This window comes from Arachis ipaensis, chromosome B6 (genome assembly GCF_059453495.1).
Source record: "Arachis ipaensis isolate K30076 ecotype BB chromosome B6, ASM5945349v1, whole genome shotgun sequence".
NCBI lineage: Eukaryota > Viridiplantae > Streptophyta > Magnoliopsida > Fabales > Fabaceae > Arachis > Arachis ipaensis.
In genome coordinates, this window is record NC_142441.1 from 121,692,080 (window position 1) to 121,719,599 (window position 27,520).

At 41.1% G+C, this 27,520-nt stretch overlaps 1 protein-coding gene across 1 annotated transcript; it reads left to right on the forward strand.

Moving 5' to 3' along the window:
* The first annotated feature begins 17,873 nt into the window (after window positions 1-17,873).
* Window positions 17,874-23,775, forward strand: LOC148562532 (uncharacterized). The gene is made up of 4 exons (XM_088490908.1): window positions 17,874-18,635; window positions 19,661-19,871; window positions 20,870-21,096; window positions 23,638-23,775. The coding sequence occupies exons 1-4, from the start codon at window positions 17,874-17,876 to the stop codon at window positions 23,773-23,775; spliced, it is 1,338 nt and encodes a 445-aa protein (XP_088347034.1).
* Window positions 23,776-27,520: the final 3,745 nt, after the last annotated feature.

Consider the following 27,520-nt stretch of genomic DNA (forward strand, 5'->3'; position numbering starts at 1 on the left):
GTGCTTAAGAACTCTAGACACCTCTAATTGGAGACTTTAGCAAAGCTGAGTCACAATCTAAAAGGTTCACCCAATTATGTGTCTGTGGCATTTATGTATCCGGTGGTAATACTGGAAAACAAAGTGCTTAGGGCCACGGCCAAGACTCATAAAATAGCTGTGTTCAAGAATCATCACACTGAAATAGGAGAATCAATAACACTATCTGAATTCTAAGTTCCTATAGATGCCAATCACTCTGAGCTTCAATGGATAAAGTGAGATGCCAAAACTGTTCAGAAGCAAAAAGCTACTAGTCCCGCTCATCTAATTAGAATCTGAGCTTCACTCAAAAACTCTGAGATATTATTGCTTCTCAACCTATTAGTCTTCTATTTTATTTGTCTAGTTGCTTGAGGACAAGCAACAGTTTAAGTTTGGTGTTGTGATGAGCGGATATTTTATACGCTTTTTGGGGTTAATTTCATATAGTTTTGAGTATGTTCTAGTTAGTTTTTAGTCTATTTTCATTAGTTTTTAGGAAAAATTCACATTTCTGGACTTTACTATGAGTTGTGTGTTTTTCTGTAATTTCAGGTATTTTTCTGGCTGAAATTGAAGGAGCTGAGCAAAAATCTGATTCAGGCTGAAAAAGGACTGCTGATGCTGTTGGATTCTGACCTCCCTGTACTCAAAGTGGATTTTCCGGAGCTACAGAACTCTAAATGGCATGCTTCCAATTGCGTTAGAAAGTAGACATCCAGGGCTTTCCAGCAATATATAATAGTTTATACTTTGCACAAGGATAGATGACGTCAACTGGCATTCAACGCCAGTTCTCTGCCCAATTCTGGCGTCCAGCGCCAGAAAAGGATCAAAAGCTGGAGTTGAACGCCCAAACTGGCACAAAAACTGACGTTCAACTCCACAAATGGCCTCTGCACGTGAATTGCTTAAATCTCAGCCCCAGCACACACCAAGTGGGCCCCAGAAGTGGATCTCTGCATCATCCATCATAGTTTACTCATTTTTTGTAAACCTAGGCTACTAGTTTAGTATTTAAACAACTTTTAGAGACTTATTTTGCATCTCATGATATTTTAGATCTGAACTTTGTACTCTTTGACGGCATGAGTCTCTAAACTCCATTGTTGGGGGTGAGGAGCTCTGCTATGTCTCGATGAATTAATGCAAGTATTTCTGTTTTCTATTCAAACACGCTTGTTCCTGTCTAAGATGTTCATTCGCGCTTAACTGTGATGAAGATGATGATCCGTGACAATCATCACCATTCTCAACCCATGAACGTGTGCCTGACAACCACCTCCGTTCTATATCAGATTGAATGAGTATCTCTTAGATCTCTTAATCAGAATCTTCGTGGTATAAGCTAGAATTGATGGCTGCATTCATGAGAATCCGAAAAGTCTAAACCTTGTCTGTGGTATTCCGAGTAGGATTCAAGGATTGAATGACTGTGACGAGCTTCAAACTCCTGAAGGCTGGGCGTTAGTGACAAACGCAAAGGAATCAAGGGATTCTATTCCAACCGGATCGAGAACCAACCGGTGATTAGCCGTGCTGTGACAGAGCGCGTGAGCGTAGTTTTCACTGGAAGGATGGAAGGTAGCCATTGACAACGGTGATCCACCAACACGCAGCTTGCCATAGGAGGACGTGCGTGCGTGAACAAGAAGACAGAGGAAAGCAGAGATTCAGAAGACAAAGCATCTCCAAAACTCCAACATATTCTCCATTACTGCATAACAAGTAACCTTTAATCCATGCTCTCTTGTTTATTTGCAATTCAACTGATAAACATAATTGACTTCCTGACTAAGATTTACAAGATAACCATAGATTGCTTCAAACCAACAATCTCCGTGGGATTCGACCCTTACTCACGTGAGGTATTACTTGGACGACCCAGTGCACTTGCTGGTCAGTGGTACGAGTTGTGAAAAGTGTGATTCACAATTTGTGCACCAAGTTTTTGGCGCCGTTGCCGGGGATTGTTCGTGTTTGGACAACTGACGGTTTATTTTGTCGCTTAGATTAGGAAAAATTTCTCCTTTTTTGTTTAGAGTCTCTTATTATTGTCGTGTTAAAATTTTAGAATCCTTATTTTCTTTTTAAAATCTTTTTCAAAAAAAATAATTTTTCCACTAAATTCTGTGCCAAACTTTAAGTTTGGTGTTTTCTTGTTGATTTTTCTTAAAATTTTCGAAAATTTATTTTGGTTTTCTAAAAATTTTAAGTTTGGTGTTCGTCCTTCATGTTCTTGTGTTCTTGTGAGTCTTCAAAGTGTTCTTGAGTTTTTCTTGTGTCTTGATCTTAAAATTTTTAAGTTTGGTGTTCCTTGGTGTTTTCCCTCCAAAAATTTTCGAAAATAAGGAGCATTAGATCTAAAAATTTTAAATCTTGTGCTATCTTATTGTTTTTCTCTTTCCTCTTAAAAATTAAAAATATCTTTTCTCTCTATTTTAAAAACATTTTTTCGAAATATATTTCTAAAAATTCATATTTTTATTTCAAAATTTAAAACTTTTTTTTTCAAAATCATCATATCCTTTTCAAAACTTTCTAACCACTTTCTCTCTCCTCAGTTTTTCGAAAATCTTCACTCAATTTTTATTTATTTTAATTTATTTCATTTTCGAAATAAATATATAAATAAATAAGTAAAAATATTTTTTTTTCTATTTTACATCATCTCCCTTTCTCCATCATGGACCTAAGCGGAAATGAACAGTCCAGGAGGACTCTGGGGTCATATTCTAACCCCTCTACTGCTTCATATGGGAGTAGTATCTGCATACCCTCCATTGGAGTCAGTAGCTTTGAGTTGAATCCTCAGCTCATTATCATGGTGCAGCAAAGTTGCCAGTATTCCGGTCTTCCACAGGAAGAACCTACAGAGTTTCTGGCACAGTTTCTACAGATTGTTGACACAGTACATGATAAAGAAATAGATTAGGATGTCTACAGACTATTACTGTTTCCATTTGCTGTAAAAGATCAAGCTAAGAGGTGGTTGAATAACCAACCTAAGGCCAGCATAAAGACATGGAAACAGCTGACAGAAAAATTCCTGAATCAGTACTTTCCCCCAAAACGGATGACACAGCTAAGGATGGACATCCAAGGCTTTAAGCAAGGAGATAATGAATCTCTTTATGATGCCTGGGAGAGATACAGAGAGATGCTAAGAAAATGCCCCTCTGAAATGTTTTCAGAGTGGGTTCAGTTAGACATCTTCTACTATGGGCTTGCAGAAGGAGCTCAGATGTCTCTAGATTACTCAGCTGGTGGATCTATCCACATGAGAAAGACAATTGAAGAGGCTCAAGAGCTCATTGATACAGTTGCCAGGAATCAGCATCTGTACCTAAGCAGTGACCCTTCCATGAAAGAAGAGGTTAAAACAGCAACTGCTGAACTCAGTCTTGTAGAACAAGCTGCTGAATTCAATCAGCAATTGGACTTCCTAACAAAGCAGTTAGCCGAATTCAAAGATAGACTACAAGAGACAAGGATGGCTAATATACATATGGAAGAACAGTTTAAGCAAACAAAGCAGCAGCTGTCAAGGCAAATAACAGAAAAATGCCAAGCAGTTCAATTAAGAAGTGGGAAGACATTAAATACCCCACCTCAAGGCATCAAAAAGCCAAGAAATGAGCAACCCACCAAAGGATGGAAGGATGGAAGGTAGCCATTGACAACGGTGATCCACCAACACGCAGCTTGCCATAGGAGGACGTGCGTGCGTGAACAAGAAGACAGAGGAAAGCAAAGATTTAGAAGACAAAGCATCTCCAAAACTCCAACATATTCTCCATTACTGCATAACAAGTAACCTTTAATCCATGCTCTCTTGTTTATTTGCAATTCAACTGATAAACATAATTGACTTCCTGACTAAGATTTACAAGATAACCATAGATTGCTTCAAACCAACAATCTCCGTGGGATTCGACCCTTACTCACGTGAGGTATTACTTGGACGACCCAGTACACTTGCTGGTCAGTGGTACGAGTTGTGAAAAGTGTGATTCACAATTTGTGCACCATTTGTACGAAGGGATTTTTGTTGGTTTAGAGACTATATCTACAACACGACTGTTTTTATGAACTTCTTTACTGGCAAAAATCCTAACGTCAAAATGGCGCCGTTGCCGGAGATCTGCTAACGTGTGCCTTATTATTGGTTATTGTAAATATTTTTCTTTTGCTTGTTTCTCTATTTTTGTTCTTCCTTTTCATCTTTATTTGCTACCATGAACTCTCACCCCTCTCGCTTTGAGTTTGGTTCTAACTTTGTTGAAGGAAATAGAAGTTACAACAGGAATGTGCATCAAGGTCAGACCAGTCAAGGATGGATGGAGCCAAGAGGATCTAATCAACCCTTCAGGTAGCAACACCCTCCGAGATATCCTGGACAAAGACCATTCTACCGTGCATACCCAGCTGGAAGATGTGGTGGACAACCTTGTAACTACCAACAAGTCCCACCCCGTGCATATAAACCATCCTTTCAACATAACCTCGAACCACCACACTCACGAGCTTCTCTTCACCATTCGCCACCATATGATCCTTCCTTACCCCAGTACCAATCCAATCACTCCCAATCACCGCCACTTTCCTTTGTATCATGTCCAAGTCCGGCAACCCGAGAAGCAGAGGTTCGCCTAAAGGAAACAATAAATAAATTTCAAACAACCATTCGACAACTGGAGCAAGTAGTAATTCAATGGGTTTTTAGACGCTCAAATACACAAGGATCAGCCACAGCCCCATGTGAACAGTCTAACGAAGAGCGTAGCATGAAGGAAATACCAAAAACTCCAATGGATAAGACAGAGAACGAATTCGTACTAGAACAAGTAGAAGAAGCTGTCATTGTTCAAGAAGAAGAGTTAGTTGAAGATCTAGGAGATGCTGAACCTCCATGGGAATCCAGAACTGAGGAGAACTCTGTCAAGGACGCTACAGTTGATGCTAAGGAGGATATTGTACAATCCCCAAGGCAAGTTGTTTATGAAGAATCAGACGGAATAACCCAGGACACAAATTCCCTTGATGATGATAGTCACAAGTCAAATTCTCTTAGTAATGAACTTGCATCCGCAAGTGAATTCTCTGAGATCGAAGAATCTTCCCCAAGTGAATATGAAGATGATGCGGAGGTAGATTTCTCTCAATCTCCAATCTATGACTCAAGTGATGAGGAAGACATAGAAGACTTTGACCAGGGTGATACTACATTTGAAGACTCTTACAAGGAAGTGGAGAAATTCACAGAAGAACCCAAGGGAGTAGAACTTGCAGAACCACCAGAAACACCTATCCCAAGGCCATTACCACCTAATACAAGCTTCAAGTGGGTACAATCCTTAACCTATAACTTTACTTATTCACTTGAATATGGTTTGCTTGAAACAGATGGCCAGCTTAGAGCTCTTTGCGGCTTTAAGAGTAAGAGGAAAATGGCCCGTACTCAGAGTTGGTACACAAGGTTCAATAAGGTTCCACGCTTCACCTCGAAGTACATGGATTGGTATCATGCTCAATTGCATGGATCACGGAGAACGTTTGGTCACCATGGTGAGATTCTACTCTTTAAACCGCCCGGATGAAAACACGTAGATCAAGATGGAGGCGGATTTAATAGCAAAGCTTGGGATCCTGGAATCTATTCTGACATTCGTCACCCCGGGAGCCTAACAATTTGTCTGAAGCTGCTCAGAAGCTTTACATGCCTAGTATGGGACCCCGGAGGCTATCGGCATTCCAAACATTGGTGGAGGTTTCTGGATGAATTTAAACACAAGCCACCATAACAGGGAACCCTCCCAATGTCCAACTTAAGGACTTTAACTAAAAGTGCTAGTGGGAGACAACCCACCATGGTATGATCGTTCCTTTTGCAATTTTAATTTTATTTAGTTTTGTTTGTTTTTGAATTTTATTTTTATTTTATTAAACCTGGAATTATGCATAGCATTCACATTAGGCATTGCATCCTGCATTCAAAAAAAAGGGGGGGGGGATGCACGACGTGACCGCATGCCCCATGCGATCGCGTCACACTGCGAATACACTATCCACGCGACCGCGTCATCCACGTGGCCGCGTGACCTGGAGATCGGCGTAAAAATCCAACGTCCAGAAAGTTAGGCTGGAATCGTGCGGCCCTTGTACGTTTTGCACAATTTGGCCCACGCGATCGCATGCCCCATGCGATCGCGTTGCATGGATTGCACATCACCCTAGAAGGAGACAGAGAGTTGTGCTGAAACGGTGCTGGAGTCGTGCGTTTAGCACAATTTCCAGCGACGCGATTGCATCGCCCACGCGATCGCGTCATCCCCTCTTCCACCCCTTTCATGCGATCGCTCGACCCATGCGATCGCGTCACTCCCTCTCCTACCCCTCTCACGCGATCGCGTGACCTACGCGATCGCGTCACTCCCATTTTCACCCCAACCACGCGACCGCGTGGATTCGAAAATATAACCCCCTAGCCACGCGAACCCTATCAGTCGCGCAGCCCCCCCAACCCTCTTCTCCCTTTCTTCTTCTTCTTCTTCTCTCAACCACCACCCAGCCACCATTTCCGCCGCCCCGACCACCACCCAAACGCCGCCGCCGTCTAGCCGCCGTCGTACCACCCCCACCCCTTCTCTCTTCCTCTTTCTCCTTCTTCCTGTTTCTCCCTCCCTCTCCGCCACTGCCCACCTCACACCGCCGCACCCAACCCAGCCGCGCCCCCCTCCGCCACCCATACGTAACCCCCCTCCCTTCCTCTATCAATTGCCCTAAACCCTATCCCCATTACCCCCTATCCACTGCCCCCTCAGCCGCCACCGCGCCACCGTACCCCTCCACCGCGCCGGGCGCCGCCGCAACCACCACCCAGCCACTTTCTTCCCCGTTCTACTCCTCCCGTCTACCAGGTTCTGATGAACGCCGCCTTTCTGTCCTTCGCAGTTATTTTACAATTTTTTTTCTATTTCTGTTCATAATTAGGATAGATAGATATGCATGCTGTAGTGGATTTTTAGGTTGTTAGGTAGCTTAGGCTGTGGTTAGTGGATCTAGGTCTATTTACTTGCACTGTTCATGTTTCTGTTTTATCAAAACTGCAATTCTGCTGTTCCTGTGACCTTGTTCATATGCTGTGCTTACATCCCCTCCGAGCCCGACACACCATCTGAGCCATCAGAGGAGGATGAGGATGAGCCCGAGGAGGAGACTCATTTCCAGGAGGTGACCCATCAGCAGGCAGACACAGAGCAGGTTGCACCACATCAGGAGGTTACGCATCAGATCGAGGCTGCAGATCTGGAGATCCCGATCCAGTCAGCACCACCTCTACAGCAGCCAGACCCTCAGCCCACCACCACCACAGAGCCCCCAGCTACCATCCCTACCAGTGATGACACCCCTTCACACCCGGCTTGACTGAGCATCAGGGACGATGCTTCATTTTAAGTGTGGGGAGGTCGCCATCTCTGGCATTTTATTTTGGTGAACCACTACATCTCTTTTTCTTTTATTTTGGATATTTTTCTGTATTTTTTTTTTTACTGTTATTTTCTGAGTACTTATACATTGCTACTTGTGTGTATTTTTACTCTATTTCTGCATTTTATATTTTTAGTTCATATTTTTAGTTATTTAGTTTAGTTTGCAATTCTGACTTATTAGTGGATTAATTAGTATAGTTTATCCTTTTTAGCATAAGATAGCATAGTTTAAATTGAAAAATATAAAAAGGAAGTAAGCTAGGAAATTGAACATAACAGATTTAAATCCATAAACCTTGTATATATAGCATTACATCATATAGTTAAGTTGACAACATTTCATCAAGGAGGAACATTAAAACTTTAAAGGCTACCCTAAATAATTTTTTATGAGAATAATGGGAATTTTTAACTAAACCTGCATAACATATATGAATGATATATGATGCTTGAGTTAGAGAACACACAGCCTGTGAGTTTTGAGCTTAATTGTATGGTTGCATTCAAACCATAAATTCATTCCTGTGTGTTTCGTTTCTTTTTATTCTGATGTTCTTTACTTTGCTTTAATCTATATGTCCGATTATAGAATATAGATACATGCCAAAAGAATGATTGAGGCCATCATTTGATTTTAGCTCACTTACCCCAAATAACCTACCTTTCACATCACCCTTGTTAGCCCCCTTGAGCCTTTAAAATCCCTTTTATTCTATTTAGCCATACTACTAGCCTTAAGCAGAAAAACAAAATAAAATCCCAAGTTGAATCCTTGGTTAGCTTAAGATAGAGAATTTTGAATAGATTAAAATATGGAAAACCTATTGGGAACATGGATGATAGAAACAAAGGGTAGAAGAGTTAAAAGAAATAGAATAAAAATTTGGGAAGCATGCTCATGAGAAATCAAAGTAATTCAATTACCATGTGCATTTAAAAAAAAAAAAGAAGTTATTTTTCAGCATTTAATAAAAGGGGATACAAAAAAATTCCCCAATGCAAAATAAGAGCAATGCACATGGGATAAAAATAAAAAATTGAAACATGAGCATGTAACAACAAGTGGGATAATATGGGAAAATTGGTAAAGAAGCTTGTTCTACTAAATATGTATGTTAGGTGAGATCTTAGTCTAATTAAAGATTCACTTATTAGCTCACTTAGCCTTATACATATATCCTTACCTTTACCTTGGCCCCATTACAACCTTAATTAAAGACCTCATGATTTTTGGTATGACTGTACTCTATAATTGTTGATTGGTTAGATGAAGAACAAAGTTATAGAAAGTAAGAATAAAAAGAAAAGTAGAGTGAATAAACCCAATAAACACTGAGTGACTAGAGGGTAAACACAAAATCCAGTGAGGGTTCAATAACTCATCAACATATATCTGTGCTTAATTTACTAATTGTTTTGTAAGTTTGTACAATATTTTTATTTTCCATCTCATTTGCTAAAATGCTTTATTATTTAAGGGTTGGCTATATATATATATATGACTCCTTGAGAATGTGAATTAATTTGACTACATGTAAGCTTTATATATGAGTGGATAAATTGGAATTGCATGACTCATTTAGGTAGATGCATTTAGAATAGATTGCATTGCATAACATTCCACTACTTTAACCTTACTTTTTACCTTGGATTTAGCACGAGGACATGCTATTGTTTAAGTGTGGGGAGGTTGATAAACCCATATTTTATGATATATTTTGTGCTTAATTTGAGTGATTTATTCAATCCTTCACCCACTTAATCATATTAATTGCATGGTTTTACTTTCCCTTCCTTATTATGTGATGTATGTGAAAAACATGTTTCATATGCGTTAATATTAATTATTTTAATTACCTTTATTTCCATTCGATGCCGTGATTAGTGTGTTGAGTAGTTTCAGATTTTCTAAGGCAGAATGACTTAGAGGAAGGAAAAGGAAACATACAAAAATGGAAGGAAAGTGCGAAACGGAGTTTTGCAGAAACTGGTATCGATCGCATGGACGACGCGATCGCGTGCCAAGCACGAATCAGCAGCGACGCGGCCGCATGACTGACGTGACCACGCGCCTTAAGCAGAACGCACATGACGCGGTCGCATGACTGACGCGACCGCGTGGCAAGGAAAAGCTCCAGATGACGCGACCGCGTGACCCACGCGGACGCGTGACAGAGGCCACGTATCAGAATTTACAGAACACGCCCCCAGCGATTTCTGAAGCCCTTTTTGGCCCAAATCCAAGTGCAGAACACATAGACTAGAGGTTATAAAGTGGAGGAATGCATCCATTCAACGAGAGCTCGCATTTTTTATTACTTTCCATGAATTAGATTTAGTTTTGAGAGGGAGATTCTCTCCCTTCTCTCTTAGGATTAGGATTAGGATTAGGATTTAGGACTTCTCTTAGTTTCTAAGAGTGACTCTTGATCCAGGTTTAATATTTATTTTAATGCTTTTATTCGTACCTATAAATGTTGCCAACTTAACTTATGAACCCTTTCCATGTTATGATTTGAATTAATGATTATTTGAGGTATTTCAGTTATTGATTGCTTTCTCTTTAATTTATGTTACCATTGCTCTCCATCTAAGGACATTTTATTCCAGCAATTTTACTTTTTTCCTTTTTGGTCTTGGTTAAGAAATCAGTAACTCAACATTATCGAACTCAGCATAATTGATAATCGTTATCTTGCTAATTGAACTGAACTTCAATAATCCCAACCTTTTCTTAGGAAATAAACAGGATTCGAAGGTCAAACTAATTAGTCCCTTGACTTTCCTTTACTTTAGTAAAGGTTAACTAAGTGGAATTTAGATTCAATTTTCATTATTGTTGAGAGAGATAATTAAGTTGGACTTCCAATTTCTCTTACCTTGCCAAAAGTTGCTTTACAGTATTTATTTATTTTAATTGCCATTTGAATTAATTGTCATATCTACTCTTCACTCTAAACCCCGATTACAACCTTTATAGCCAATAATAAGAATACACTTCCTTGCAGTTCCTTGAGAAGACGACCCGAGGTTTGAATATTCGGTTAACAATTTTTAAGGGGTTTGTTACTTGTGACAACCAAAATGTTTGTATGATGGGATTTTTGTTGGTTTAGAGACTATATCTACAACGCGACTGTTTTTATGAACTTCTTTACTGGCAAAAATCCTAACGTCAGTCGTCCTTTTCCAAGTTATTTTTGTAATCCTCTTTTTTGGACCCTTGTCAGGTCTCTTTCAGGGATTACTTTTATAACTTGTCCATTGTAGGAGACCGACTTCTTTATGTCGATCTCTTCTAAGTTATTTTGTAATCCTCTTTCTTGGACCTTTGTCAGGTCTCTTTCAGGGATTACTTTTATAACTTGTCCGTTGTAGGAGACCGACTTCTTTATGTCGATCTCTTCTAAGTTATTTTATAATCCTCTTTCTTGGACCTTTGTCAGGTCTCTTTCAGGGTTTACTTTTATAACTTGTCTGGTAGGAGACCGACTTCTTTATGTCGATCTCTTCTAAGTTATTTTGTAATCCTCTTTCTTGTACCTTTGTCAGGTCTCTTTCAGGGATTACTTTTATAACTTGTTTTTCGTAGGAGACCGACTTCGTCATGTCGATCTCTTCTAAGTTATAGCAATTCCTCTTTTATAGGGTTGGCCAGACCTCTTTCCAGGGATTTGCTGATAACTTGGGTTGACTTGGTCCGACTTCTTAACGTCGGCCAGTTTTTAAATTATTATTTAGCAATCCATAAGACCTCGTCAGGTTCTTTTTTTGGATCACTTTCGATAACTTCTTGCATTATTCTGTGTTCATCTTTGACGATTTGTAGAAGGTGGTTTCTATCTTTGTTTGGTCGACCTTTAGATGAATCGCGTTTTCATCTCTATTGGTCTTTATCGTGATCGTGCAATGAATCTGTTTTTCACTTTTCTGCCGATCTGTTGCTTTATAATCGGACGATGAATGCTTCAGATTAATGCGTCTTGAGAATTTGTAGAATATCTAAAATATATTTTATTTAAAAGAAAGTGCAAATATATACATGTGGGAGTTTTTCATCCCTTTAAGTCGGATAATTTCTTAATCTCAACTTGGTGCCTCATTAAAAAACCTTTTCAGGAAAAAGAGTGCATCCTATGATGAGATCTTTTACATTCTCTAGCTATAGTACCTTCTTAGGTTGCAGGCATGCCATGATCTGGGAAGCTCTCATCGCTCAAGTTCGGACAGTCTGTAGTAGCCCTTCCCAAGTACTTCTATGACTCGGTAGGGTCCTTTCCAGTTTGCTGCCAGCTTTCCTTCTCCGGGTCGAGTTGTTCCAATATCATTTCGGATTAGGATGAGATCATTCTCAGCGAAACCTCTCAGCACTACCTTTTGATTATATCTGGAAGCCATTCGACGTTTTAGTGCTTCTTCCCTGATCCGAGCTCTTTCTTGGATTTCAGGAAGTAGGTCGAGCTCTTCCCTTTGAAGTTGAGAGTTAGCTTTCTCATTGTAATGAACCATTCTAGGTGACCTTTCCTCGACCTCTACTGGGATCATTGCCTCCACTCCGTATGCTAATCGAAATGGTGATTCGTTTGTGGTGGAATGTGGCGTTGTTCGATATGCCCATAGGACTTGTGGAAGTTCTTCGGCCCAAGCTCCCTTTGCATCTTGCAGTCTCCGTTTCAGCCCAGCCAATATGACTTTGTTGGCCGCTTCAGCTTGTCCATTGGCTTGGGGATGTTCGACGGAGGTGAACTGGTGTTTTATGTTTAAGTCGGCTACTAACTTTCTGAAGCCCGCGTCTGTGAATTGGGTGCCATTGTCTGTAGTGATGGAGTATGGAACCCCAAACCTTGTGACAGCATTCCTATATAGGAATTTCCGGCTCCTTTGAGCAGTGGCATTGGCTAGGGGCTCTGCCTCGATCCACTTTGTGAAATAGTCTACCCCGACTATGAGGAATTTATCTTGTCCCGATCCCTAGGGAAAGGGTCCGAGAAGATCGAGTCCCCATTTTGCAAATGGCCAAGGCGAAGTTACGCTGATGAGCTCTTCTGGTGGGGCAATGTGAAAGTTGGCATGTTTCTGGCATGGTGGGCATGTCCTTACAAACTCTCTAGCTTCCTTTTATAGAGTTGGCCAATAAAATCCTGCCTGGAGTACTTTTTTGGTGAGAGCTTGTGCTCCGAGATGATTACCACAAATACCACTGTGTACTTCCTCTAAAACTTCTCTTGTGTTGGAGGTCGGCACACATTTTAATAGTGGTATTAAAATCCCTCTTTTATATAGGGTGTTGTTTATGATAGTGTAGTACTGAGCCTCCCGTTTTAACCATTTTGCCTCCTTCTCATTTGTGGGGAGTGTTTCTGTTTTGAGGTAATTAATTATGGGGGTCATCCATCCTTGATCCTGACTTATTATAGCTAGGACTTTTTCCTCTTCCGAGATTGACGGGTTCTGTAGCATTTCCTGGATGAGACTTCTATTGTTGCCCCCTGGTTTGGTGCTGGCTAGTTTTGAGAGTGCATCAGCTCGGGCATTTTGTTCGTGGGGTATGTGACAGATCTTATATTCTCCGAGTTATCCGAGCTATTCCTTGGTTTTATCCAAATACTTTTTCATGGTGGGGTCTTTGGCTTGGTAGCTCCCTATTATTTGTGAGGTGACTACTTGTGAATCACTGAAGATGTTGAGTTTTTGAGCTCCAACCTCCTTAGCCAGCTTCAAACCAGCTAGTAATGCTTCATATTCCGCCTGGTTGTTTGAGGCCGGGAACCCAAATTTGAGGGAAAGCTCAACTTGGGTTCCTTGGTTGCTTTCTATTATCACACCTGCGCCGCTTTCAGTCTTATTCGAGGACCCGTCCACGTAGATATTCCATTCTGTGGGGGTTTCCAGGGTATCTATGAATTCTGCAATGAAGTCGGCCAAGTACTGTGATTTGATGGCTGTCCGAGCTTCATATTGGAGGTCGAACTCGGATAACTCGACTGCCCATTGTAAAATTCTGCCTGCTAGATCTGTTTTCTGCAATATCCTTTTTATGGGCTGGTCGGTCCGAACCTTATTGGTGTGAGCCTGGAAGTACGGGCGAAGTCGTCGAGATGTCAGTATGAGAGTATAGGTAAACTTTTCTATTTTTTGGTAGTTCAGCTCGGATCCTTGCAGCGCTTTACTAATGAAGTATACAGGTTATTGCCCTTTGTCGTCCTCTCGAACCAGTGCTGAGGCTACTGCCCGACTTCCTACCGCAAGGTACAATACGAGTGGTTCTTCCTCTCGTGGTCGAGTTAGGATAGGTCGTTCTAGGAAATTTTTGAAATCCTGGAAGGCTTGCTCGCATTCCATTGTCCATTCGAACTTCTTTCCTTTCCTTAAAGTGGCATAGAAGGGGAGAGATCTTATCGCTGATCCCGCTAAGAATCTGGATAAGGCTGCCAATCTCCCGTTGAGTTGTTGTACCTCTCTGACACAAGTTGGGCTCTTCATGTTGAGTAAGGCCTGGCATTTGTCCGGATTTGCTTCAATTCCTCTTTGTGTGAGCATGAAACCTAAGAATTTGCCCGCTTCTACTGCAAAGGTGCATTTTGCGGGATTGAGTCGCATGTCATGCTTCCTTATAGTGTCGAACACTTGAGCCAGGTCGGACAATAATGTCTCTTCGCTTTGTGTCTTTATTAACATGTCGTCCACATAGACTTCCATAATTTTTCCGATATAATCTGAAAAGACTTTATTCATTAGCCTTTGATAAGTATCTCCTACATTCTTGAGACCAAAAGGCATCACAATGTAGCAGTAATTTGCTTTTGGTGTCAAAAATGAGGTCTTTTCTTGATCTGGTGGATACATGGGGATTTGGTTGTATCCGGAATATGCATCCATAAACGAGAGGTATCTATATCTGGATGAAGCATCTACCAGAGCGTCGATACTTGGGAGTGGGTAAGGATCTTTTGGGCAGGCTTTGTTGAGATCGGTGTAGTCGGTGCACATTCGCCATTTCCCATTTGATTTTTTCACCAAGACGACGTTAGCTAGCCATAGTAGGTACTTGACTTCTCTTATGAATCCTGCCTCCAGTAGTGCTTGTACCTGTTCTTCCACGGCTTGGGATCGTTCTGGCCCAAGTTTTCTTCGTCTCTGTTGTACCGGCCGAGATCCTAGATAGACCGCCAACTTGTGACACATTAGCTTGGGGTCTATGCCTGGCATGTCTGCAGCTTTCCATGCGAAGAGATCGACATTATCTCGTAAGAACTGTACTAGTAATTCTTTTGCGTCTCCCTTCAGGATCATGCCAATATTAGTTGTTTTGTCCGAGGTGTCTCCGATCTGAACTTTCTCTATTTCTCCTTCAGGCTGTGAACGGAGTTCTTCTCGTCTTTGAACTCCACCAAGCTCAATTGTATGGAACTCTTCTCCTCTGCCTCTGAGGTTTAGACTTTCGTTATAACAGCGGCGTGCCATCTTTTGATCTGCTTTTATCGTAGCTATCCCTTCTGTAGTTGGGAATTTCATGCATAGATGTGGAGTTGAGACTATTGCCCCGAGTTGATTTAGTGTTGTCCAACCTATTAGGGCATTGTAGGCTAAACTCACGTCGACCACGATGTAGTCTATCTTGAGTGTTCTGGATTGGTTCCCTTTTTCGAAGGTTGTATGTAGTGACACGTATCCCAGTGGTTGTACTGGGGTATCTCCCAGTCCGAACAGGCTGTTCGGGTATGCTCTAAGCTCCTTTTCTTCTAAGCCAAGTTTATCGAAGGCAGTTTTGAATAAGATGTCGGCGGAGCTTCCTTGGTCTATTAATGTGCGGTGGAGATTGGCGTTTGCCAGTATGATGGTGATGACCATGGGATCGTCGTGTCCTGAGATGATACTGGATGCGTCTTCTTTGGTGAATGTGATTGCGGGGATGTCGGGTGCTTCCTCATTTCCTTCGACATGATATACTTCTTTGAGATATCTTTTGCAGGATGATTTGGAGATTCCTCCTCCTGCAAATCCTCCGTGTATCATATGGACATGTCTTTCTGGCGTATGAGGTGATCGCTCGATTCGTCCGACATCTTCGTCCTTTCTTCTCTTTCTTTGCTCATCATCTCGGGTGGCCAGAAACCGATCTAGTTTTCCTTCTCTCACTAATTTTTCTATGATGTTTTTTAAGTCGAAGCATTCATTGGTGGAATGCCCTCGGACTCGATGATATTCACAGTATTCGTTCCGATTTCCTCCTCCTCTTTTGCCTTTGAGTGGTCGAGCTGGGGGTATCTTTTCCGTATGGTAGACTTCTTTGTAGACATCTACCAGGGATACCCTAAGAGGAGTGTAATTGTGATATTTTTTAATTTTCTCCCTTTGTCGATCTTCCTTCTTTTTGAATTCTTTATCTTTGTCTCGGTAGGAGAATTCGAATTTTGAGGTTTCTCCCAACCGAGAGTTTTCTTCCATGTTGATATATTTTTCCGCTCGCTCCTGCACCTCATCCATAGATGTAGGATATTTCTTCGATATAGATTGGCTAAAAGGTCCCTCTCGTAGGCCATTGATGAGGCCTATGATGGCGGCCTCTGTTGGCAAGCTTTGTATGTCTAGGCATATTTTGTTGAATCTCTCCATGTAGTTGTGAAGACTTTCCCGATCTCTTTGCCTGATTCCTAGTAGACTGGGGGCGTGCTTGGCCTTGTCTTTTTGGATGGAGAATCTGGCCAGGAATTTTTTGGCTAGGTCGTCAAAGCTTGAGATGGACCTAGGAGGTAAATTGTCGAACCATCTAATTGCTGTCTTCGTGAGGGTCGTTGGAAAAGCTTTGCAGCGAACAGCGTCCGAAGCGTCAGTGAGTCATATTCGAAAGTTTGAAGTCCTTAGGAATTTTAGTTTTCATGATGTCCCTAGTGAATGGATCTTGATCTTTGCGTGAATTGTCCTCAGGGGTGGTCCGAGTAGCCTTTGCTTTGAGATCGGCTTCAAGTTGTAGGATTTTATCTTCTAACTCTCGACGTCGCCTTACCTCTCTTTGTAGATCCTTGCCAACTTCTCGTTGATGATGGCTTTCTTTTTCAAGTTGCTTTAAACGATTTTGAAGTGCTTCTATTACTCCTGGATTCGATGAGTTTTTGTCTCCGTTAGATTCTGGAGTATCTTTTGGTGTAGCGTCTGCGTTTTTGTGCGGCGTTCTGTCCTCTAGATCTGAATCGTGGTCGTTGTCATGGTCGTCCGCCATGGGAATGGGATGACTTCCAGGTTCCCCAGCAACGGTGCCAATGTTCCGAGGGTTACCTGAAACTGTAGGTCGATCTCGGATGAGATCTTCTGTACTGGTCAGAGATGACGTATCCGGCTGGCTGGTGGCGGCCGGAGCTGTTGTGTCCGACTTGTTGGACTGGATGCACTTCTGAGCCTTGGTCACCGGAGGGTGGGGGTACCTGCAAGAGACTCCGATGCTTAAGTTAGCATAGGTATTAAGCAGGTTTTTTGTAGAATCAGAGTATGAGTTATACATGGGTGCTCCAGTGTATTTATAGTGGTTGTAGAGTGACCTTTCTAGATAAGATAAGTTAGTTATATTATCTTATCTTTATCTTTGAGTTGAGGTCAGCTTATCTTCAAGGGAACCGCCCTTATCTCTATAGGCTTGGACTGCCTTTGGATTTGGGTCGTGTTCCTTGAGTTGGGCCCTTCTTTGGGCTTTCCTGTTGATTTGGTCGAGCTCTTTGAGAAGAGGTCAGATAGTCTGACCTAAAGAAATCGGTCGCTTTATCGCTAAACATCCTGGGTCGGACAGCTTGACCCAAGGTATGAACAAAAACCAAGGCCAAAGATACCAACTACCTCACCAAAGGTAAGCTCAAATCAACCAACCACAAGTCCCACAAATTACCTATCCTTCTTCCTCCTCCAATCAAGATGAAACGCTTCGCTCTCTTCTTCAGGGGCAAAAAGAGCTTCAAGCCACAGTTGCCTTTAGCATCACCGGTCTCACCTCTATTATCCAAGCTCTTCTATCCCATATGGAACCACCCTCTACCTCTAATACTTAACCTTCAAGCTCTACTGCACTTCCCTCCCAACCCTTACCCAACTCCAAAGGTGGAATCAATGCCATTACCTTGAGGTTCGGTACTACATTGCAAGAGAGAAATCTCGAGGAGCCAAGCTCAAAAGAAGCCACTCAAGATGAAGATGTTGTTGAGGTAGAAGATGTTGAAGATGAGGATGAGGTACAAGAGGCGGTTGAAGAAGAAGTTGCTCAACCAAGGGATGGAGTTTCTAAGGATGACAATGTTTTGAAAGAGGCCATTCCCATTCCTTTTCCACACCTAGCTAGGAGGACAAAAAAAGCAAGTGGAGCTAGATCCCAAGATGGTGGATATCTTCAAAAAGGTTGAGGTAACTATTTCCCTTTTTTATGCTATTCGTCAGGTTCCTAAGTATGCTAAGTTTCTAAAGAATTTCTGCATGAATAAGGAGAAGATTCATGATTTAGAAACTATTCTTTTGGGTAGCTCGATTTCTGCTTTGATGGGTGTTATACCGAAGAAATGTGGTGATCCTGGTCCTTGTATGGTTACTTGCACTATAGGTGGTATACAGTTTGTTGGTTGCATGTGTGACTTAGGCGCTTGTGTCAGCATTATGCCTTTATCTGTATATGATGCATTGAAGCTTCCACAATTGAAAAGGTCGGCAGCCCATTTTGTTTTGGCAGATAAAATCATAATTTCTATGGTTGGTATTGCGGAAGATGTCTTGGTGAGCATTAAGGGGTTGATTTTCCCTATCGATTTCTACATTCTTGAGATGCCCCTTAATGACTCGAGAAGACCATCGTCTATCTTGCTTGGGAGGCCATTCTTAAAGACCTCTCAGTTTAAATTTGATGCCTTCTCGGGTACCTACTCTTTTGAAATTGATGGAAAAGTAGTGAGTTTCAACCTTGATGAATCCATGAAGCATTCATCGGAAGACTACTCTATCTTTCAGTGTGATATTATTGATAAAATTGTGGCCGAAGTCCACCAGGATATAGTTGATGAGAAGAAGATGGTTCAAGGAGCAAGTGTGGGGAAAACTCCTGAATACACTAAAGACACCTTGCCACCTCCAGTGGTTCTGGATGATCAAGTGCCAAGCCATGAGATGAACATGGAGTTGAAGCCCCTTCCACCTCACTTTAAGTATGCTTATCTTGAAGACAATCATAAGCTCCTAGTGATCATTGCAAAGGAGCTTACTTCCCAACAAGAGGAGCGACTGCTTAATGTACTGAGAAGAAACAAGAAAGCTATTGGGTGGAGTTTGGCGGACATAATTGGTATAAGCCCTCAAGTTTGTGAGCACCGCATTTTTCTAGAGGAGGGAGCCAAGCCTATCCGTCAACCTCAAAGGCGGTTGAACCTCAAAATTCTAGAAGTTGTAAAGAAGGAAGTGACCCGACTGCTTGAAGCTGACATTATCTATCCAATCTCGTATAGTGAGTGGGTTAGTCCGGTACAAGTGGTTCCGAAGAAGTCCGGCGTCACTATAGTCAAGAATGAGAATGGAGAACTCATGGCTACAAGGGTGCAGAATTTCTGGAGAGTTTCCATCGACTACAGGCGCTTGAACTTGGCTACTCGCAAGGATCACTATCCACTACCTTTCATCGATCAAATGCTTGATCGCCTGTCAGGTAAATCACATTATTACTTTTAGATGGCTATACTGGTTATTTTCAGATCCATATTGCTCCAGAAGACCAAGAGAAAACTACTTTTACATGCCCCTTTGGAACGTATGTATATAAAAAAATGTCTTTTAGTTTATGTAATGCACCGGCTACATTTCAAAGGTGCATGATGAGTCTTCTTGAGCATTGTATGGAAGTATTTATGGATGACTTTAGTGTTTATGGTGATTTCTTTGATCTTTGTTAGGATAATCTTGATAGAGTATTAGAAAGATGTGCTAGTTCAAACCTTGTGCTTAATTTTGAAAAATGCCACTTTATGGTAAAGCAAGGTATTGTTCTAGGTCATATTGTTTCTAATACTGGTATATCTGTTGATCCTGCAAAGGTTGATGTTATTTCTGGTTTACCTTACCCCTCTTCTGTGAGGAAAGTCCGTTCTTTTCTTGGTCATGCAGGTTTCTACCGGCGTTTTATCAAGGACTTCAGTAAGGTTGCACTACCCCTTTCTCGTCTGCTGCAAAAAGACGTAGAGTTTGACTTGAGTGAAGACTGCATGGAAGCATTTGACAAGCTAAAGATTGCCTTAACTCAAGCTTCTATTGTGAGACGGCCTGACTGGAGTAGGCCGTTCGAGATAATGTGCGACGCATCTAACTATGCGGTAGGAGAAGCGCTGGCTCAGCGTGAAGGTAAGGATCCCTACACTATAGCTTATGCTTCTAAAACTTTAGATGGTGCCCAGTCTAACTATACTACCACTAAAAAAGAACTTTTAGCAATTGTTTTTGCCTTGGATAAATTCCAGACTTATTTACTTGGAACTAAAGTGGTAGTATATTCAGACCATGTGGCTTTGAAATACTTGCTAGCTAAGAAAGAGTCAAAACCAAGGTTAATCCATTGGATATTGCTATTGTAAGAGTTTGATTTAGAGATCAAGGATAGGAGTGGTTCCCAAAATTTAGTGGCGGACCACTTGAGTCGTCTAGAATATATTAAAGGTGACTCCATTCCTATCAATGATGCATTTTCACTTGATAGCTTGCAGGCAATATCCGATGTGGTTCCTTGGTATGCACCCATAGCTAATTATTTGGTTAGTCGCATCTTCCCTCCAAATTTTTCTAAACATCAAAATGACAAGCTCAAGAGCGAGTCCAAGTATTACATATGGGATGACCCATATTGTGGAGATGTGGTGCTGACCAAATAATTAGATGGTGTATTCCACAATTCGAAATCCAGTCTATCATAGAGGCATGCCACTCTTCTGATAGTGGTGGCCACTTTGGTCCTCAAAGAACTGCAAGAAAAATCTTAAACTGCGGATTTTGGTGGCTTACACTTTTTAAGGATGCTAATCTTTTCTGTAACTCTTGCCACCAATGCCAAAGGTTTGGAAATATATCCAAGAAGGATGAGATGCCCCAACAACTCATGTTGTTTTGTGAAATTTTTGACGTTTGGGGTATTGACTTCATGGGTCCATTTCCAAACTTGAATAGTTTCTTATATATTCTGTTAGCTATTGATTATGTTTCTAAATGGGTGGAAGAAATTTCTACCCGTACTGATGATGCTAACGTGGTTATCTCTTTTGTTAGGAATAATATTATTTGCCACTTTAGATCACCACGAGCAATCGTGAGTGATCAAGGCTCTCATTTTTATAATAAAAGAATGACAGGTTTGATGAAGAAGCATGGCATTATTCACAAAGTGGCAACGGCTTATCATCCCCAAACAAATAGCCAAGCCGAGGTGTCTAATAGAGAGATCAAGCGCATACTCGAAAAGATTGTTAAAGCCCACAGGAGGGATTGGAGCTCTAGGCTTGGAGATGCGCTATGGGATTATCGGACAGCATACAAGATACCGATTGGCATGAGTCTATTCCGCCTAGTCTACGGAAAGGCTTGTCACCTTCCGGTAGAGGTGGAACACAAGGCTTATTGGGCTGTGAAGGAATGTAACTCAGGATTGGGAGGAGCCGGAATCAAAAGGAAACTGCAACTAGAAGAATTGGAGTGCATTCGGCTAGAGGATTATGAAAACTCAAGGTTCTACAAAGAAAAGGTGAAGGCGGTACATGATCAGAACATCAAGAGAAGAGAGTTTAGAGCTGGAGGTCAAGTCCTTCTCTATAACTCAAGGTTGAGATTAATGCCGGACAAACTGAGGTCAAGGTGGGATGGACCGTATGTAGTGGAGAAGGTTGAACCATATGGAATTGTCCACTTGAGTCATCACTCAAACCCTACCTTCTTCAAAGTTAATGGACACCGTTTAAAGCTTTATCATGGTGCAAAAGTGAAGAACAACAAGGAGCTGGAGATCTTTCTCTTGAAGGACCCAGCCAAGGAAAAGGACTGAGCCTATGGACCGTCCAACTTAAGGACGTTAAAGAAAAGTGTTAGGTAGGAGGCAACCAACTATAGTATGTTCTTCCTTTTTTATAGTTCTATTTTATTTATTTGCTTATCTTTGTTTCATTGGGTGTTTGTGTTAATTTTCAAATATGCATGTTTACCTTTGTTCTAAGTTATTTAAAAAAAAAAGGCAGCTCATGCATAAGCGTCCTCGACGCGCACACATCATAGTGATGCTGGCGCTCTCTGGTACAAAACCAGAGAGTTGCGTTGGAATTGTGCGGGTGGGTTCCAGGCGAACAACCCACCCCACGCGTACACCTCGCTGATGCGTACGCGTCACCCAGCAAACTCACCTTTCCACGCATGTGCGTGAGCGATGCGCATGCGTCATATGCCGATGCTACAACCGCTGGTAGAAAAACTAGAGAGTTGCGCTGGAACTGTGCCCGATTCGTGCGTCTAGCACAAGACGCAGTCACGCGTACGCGTGACCGACGCTCACACGTCACTTTGATTTCTGGCTTCCCACGCATAAGCGTGGACGACGCGCACGCGTCATATCTTTGTTCAGCCATTCCTGGTACAAAAACCAAAGAGTTGTGATGGAATGCTACCAGTATCACGCGTCTAACACAAAAACTCATCACGTGTACGTGTGACCGACGCTTACGCGTCACTTTCACTTTTGGGCCTTCGACGCGTACGCGTGGACGACGCGCATGCGTCATAGCTCCGAATCAATTAAATCAGCGCGTTGCTCTGATTCACGCCACTCTCCTCTCTCCTTCTAAATCCTAATTCTTCCTTCCTCCTTTATTCCTTCTTACTTCTTTCTTCTTTCCCCCTTCCTCCACCACCACCGGCGACCACCACCTCCAACGGCCTCACCTTCTTTCTTTTTCTTTTCTATTCTCACACCTCTTCTCTTCTTCTTACTTACATTTAATTTCCTCTTTTCATCTTCTTTTCAAGGTTTCTTTTCTTACTTTCTTCTACTCTTTCATTTTTCTTTTGTTCATTGCATTCCATTATTTTAATTGTTCTTAATTGCATGTTGGTTTTGTCATTCGTAATTTCCTTTTAATTCTTTTCTTTCTTTGCATTTTTATTATTGGCGTTGGAATTTCATCTTGAATACTTTGTGAATTGGTGGATTATTTTGATATTTCTTAGCTTGTTTGTGTTATGTGGTATTGCTTTGACAATTGGCATTCTATTTTGGGTCTACTACATACTTGGATTGCTCAACTTGCTTCTTGTTTATAATATGCACACCATGTATTTGTGAAAAAAGCACTAATGATATCTTGATTTATTTTCTATCTTATTCTTGCAGCTTATTACTTCTTTTTCACAACACTTGCAATACATGTGCATTGAGCTTGGTATCCATTAATTTTTATCATAAAATACTCATTATTTTGTGCTTGATTTACATGTGATTATCATTGTTGATATTGATGCTTGAGCTATTCTTCTCATGCTCTCTACTTGCATGCTTCTATCCCTCTTGCATCTAGTGTTAGTGACATGCCTTCATGATTTTAATTGATGTCTTACTTGCATGTTATAGATACCATGTATTTAAGACACTTTTCTTTTCTTTGGCTTTCATTCTCACTTGCATTTTCATGATTTCGGTGTTTATTTCTCTGAGTTTAATATTCCTTCTTTTTCTTCCTTCTTTAGGATGGCCATCAAGAGAGGAAAAGAGAAGGCTTCTAACAAGACACCAGTAAAGAAGGGAACTAAAAGAGCACCGGCTAAGGCGTAACCATCCTCAAAGGTCAAGCCACCTACTAAGCGGGTAAAGAGGACCATCCGAGTTGATGAAGCGGAGAAGGAATTTCCCGCAAGGAACTTCGCACGATTCACTAACTGCTATTGTGAGCAGATGTTTCCCGTCTTGGTAGAGAGAAACTACCACAATGAGCACCTCCTACTTCTTCCCGAATATTTCGTGCAATTTGTGGTGCCCCGCATTGAGAGGCGGCAGTGGGGATTCTTAAATCGGAGGTAGCGGGAAGCTAATCTCTCTTAGGTAGTTGAATTATATGCCAATTATCACTCACTTACCCTTCAGTCAGTCTTTGTACACCAAAAGCAAGTCCCTATCTCGAAAGATGCTATTAAGCAAGTGCTTGCTCTTTTACCAAGTCTGGATGGGATGGATGCCTACCAGGAAGCACAACTTAAGCGCAAGAGATTCGATATTGACTGAAATTCCATCCTTAGGGTCATTGCACTTCCCAGAAGTGCGTGGATCCCTAGAAGATCCAAGGCTCAACCCAAGGGCATCTCAGCATAGGAGCTCACTATGGAAGCTCGAGTGTGGGCACAGATCATGTCCCACTATATCTTGCCGAGCACTCATGAATCCACTATTACTGTTGACTTGGCCATTATTGTCTGGTGCATCCTCACAGAGAAGCCTCTCAACTTTTCACGACTCATCTGACAAGCCATGGGCTGAGTACAAATAGTTGGCAACTTGCCTTTTCCCGTATTAGTCACAGACTTAGTGTCTGCGGCGGGAGTTTCCTATCGAGATGGGGATATGAAAATCATGATTCTTAGGGATGACGAATTTGTCCCGAATGGAAATATATTAGGCCCCCAGCACCACCCGTGAGCTGGAATAAAGACCCATCTTTCGAAGCTCCTTCATCCTCCGTTCCACCATCATCGACACCACATGCACCACCACCATCCACCCACCAGTTGCTACTTGAGATTCTTGAGAAGGTAGACCGGCAAGGCCGGCAGATTGAGCAAATTGAGTGCCGCAACAAGCGCTGCTACAACTACTTGAAGGAGCTCGTTGGTTGTACTCACCCACCTCCGGAAGAGCCCGACACTCCGGAATCCACTTCAGATCACAACATGGAAAGCCATGACGAGCCGGATAGTGAAAGTGATGATTCCAACCCCACATTGCTCATCACTGATGGCACGGAGGACCATGCCAAGCTTTAAGTGTGGGGAGGTCGGTAACTAAATCCTGAAGGTAACAACTCTTTCTCAACACCAATATTTTAATTTTCTTTTGTTAGATAGGATAACTTGCATGTGTAGTTAGTTGCTTGCATTTAGGTACTACTTGGTTGAAGTGATAATTTCTTGTCCAAGAAACTGTTTTAGGGTATTTCACTAATTTGAATTAAAATTTTTTATTGAACTTTCCTGAAGAAATTTAATTTGGAACATGGTTTTAGAGCTCGAACACACAAGCCTAGTGAGGTTTTTGAACCTATTTGATTGGTTGCATCTTATCAACCAATGTTTTATTTTGGTGTGTATTGTTCTCTCTAAAATTGTGATCTTTGTCTTGCTTGATTCTATATTTCTATTGTTTGATGTATGCATGCACTTATGTGATTGAGGCCTTTGTTTCACTATAGCTCACATACCCATATGGCCTTACCCTTTCATTACCCTTTGCAACCCAATGTTGAGCCTATTTTACCCCATTTATTCTTTATTTTAGCACATCATTAACTCTAAGTAGAAAACAATAAATGTCCCTAATTTGAATCCTTGGTTAGCTTAGACTAATGAGAGTGTACATAAATTAAGTGTGGAAAAATTGGGTTGGGGAATACTTGGTTAGGGAATTGGGTAGTTTATATTCTTATATGAAAATGTGAAAATAGTTTGGGCACTTGTTCATGCATCTAACACTTTAATCATATGCACTAACTCCTTTATGCATATCAAAAAAAAAAGAAAAAAAAAGAGAAAGAAAGAAAAAGAAAAGAAAAAAAAGAGAAAGCAATAAAAAGGGGGACAAAATGCCCCAAGGTAAATAATGATATCAATGCATATGATTTGTATTCAAAAATATATAGATGCATGAATTTGTGTAAAGACAGTCAATGGGTAGTAGGTTTTGCATTGTAATGACATGGAATGTCTTAGGTTAGGTGGGAAGTTTAGGTTAATCAAGGATTCGGATTTTAGTCCACTTAACCAAATACATTCCTACCTTGACCATAACCCTATTACAACCCTTGAAAAGACCTCTTGATATGTGTATTCGTGCATTAAATTTGTGTTGATTGGTAAAAGAGGAGTAAGCCTTAGAAAGCATGTAAATTGCATGTTTTTCAGTTTTCTTCCTGATTTTGTGCTATAACTGAAAACATGTTTCCTAGGCCTTTAAATCGCTAATTTTTAATCCTCTGTTATTATCATTCGATGTCGTGATATATACGTTAAGTGATTATAGGATTTATAGAGCAGAAATGGCATAGAGGATGAAGAGGAAGCATGCTAAAGTGGAAGGAACACAAGAATTTGAAGATTTGAGAAGTTGGAAGCGACGCGTGCGCATGGTTGAAGCGTACGCATGATCAAGCCAGTTTTTCAGCGATGTGTACGCGTGACTAATGCGTACGCGTGACCAGGAACGTCGACCATTGACGCGTACGTGTGACTAATGCGTACGCGTGACCCTGTGCAAATCCCACCGACCCGTACGCATGGTTGACGCGTACGCGTGACGAGCGTCACATGCTGCAATTAATAGAGCTCGCTGGGGGCAATTTCTGGGCTAATCTGGACCCAGTTTCAAGCCCAAAAATACATACTAGAGGCTCGGATGGAGCGGAGATTAGACACTTCACACTTTAGTTTAGTTTTTTTATTTTTGAATTCTAATGAGAGAAACTCCCACTTCTCTCTAGGATTTTTGGCATTCTTAGTTTTTCTTTGAATTGGATCTTGAGGGAGCTGCTGCTACCTTCATTCCTCGTCATTTTTCTTCTAGTTTTCTTCTTTAATTCCTTTAATACTCTTTTCTATTTGGTTATTGAATTCATGTTTGGATCTTGTTACTCTTAAATTTCATTAATGCATTGAGTTATTTCCATATCTATTATTATTGCTTGTTTTGTTATTATTAATTATTGTTAGTGGTAATTTGAATTGAATTATTTTATCATATTTATCATGTTTTTTATTTTTGCCCACCAAGTATTTGAGGAAATGTCATCCAATATAATGGAGTAGATTTCCTTGTTTGGTTTGGGGGTTGAGTAATTGGAGCCACTTGAATTTTTATACTCGAGTGTTGATCTGTAATTGGAAATTGCTGACTAGTTTGAAACTCACCAACTCTAGTTCTCTTCTATGAAGTGACTAGGACTTGTGAGCTAAAGTTAGTGGTGTTCACTTGACTTTACTTCATTTGCTCAAGGATAACTAAGTGAGAGCAATGAGCCTTTACCATCACACTTGGGAAAGACAATGAGGATAGAATTTTCAATTCTCACCCCTAACCAAGGCTTTTTATATTGATTATTTTACAACTCTTGCTACTTCTCTATTGCTATAATTTCTAGTTATTTAGTTCTCTTGTTCTCAACTTTGAAAATTTCCAGGAAAATCACAACCAATAATTTGCATTTTGTGTCAACTCCTAGGGAAACGACTCGGGATTCTACTCCCGATTATTTATTTCATTTGTGACATATTTTAGATTTGATATCGGAAATCTCGTCGGTTAAAACTGTACTTGCAACGTTGATTTGGAAAAATACTTTTGGTAATTCTTGATCGGAATTTATCCGCTTACCACTCATCCACTCTCCATCCCCCTTAACATAAGTTGAACCACACTCATAGCCAAAGTGATGAGAATTCATAGTGAAAGAGAAAGTAAAAACAAAAGCTAATAAGAAATAAAGAAAACTAAGTCCTACAACTAGCAAAAACCAACAGGCAAACCAAAAATTAAGCTATGCACAATATATACAATAGCCAATAACATAGCACCATTGCAATCCCCGGCAACGGCGCCATTAATTTGATGGTGAGAAGATTTGTTGTCGGTCTAGATTTTCTTCCTAAAGAAAGGAATCACTTCGTTGTAAGCATAGCTCCAAACCAACAAACAACTCTCACATCAAATTAAAATATATGGTTTTGTCACATGTGCAAACCCCAATGAAAATTAACCGAAGTAT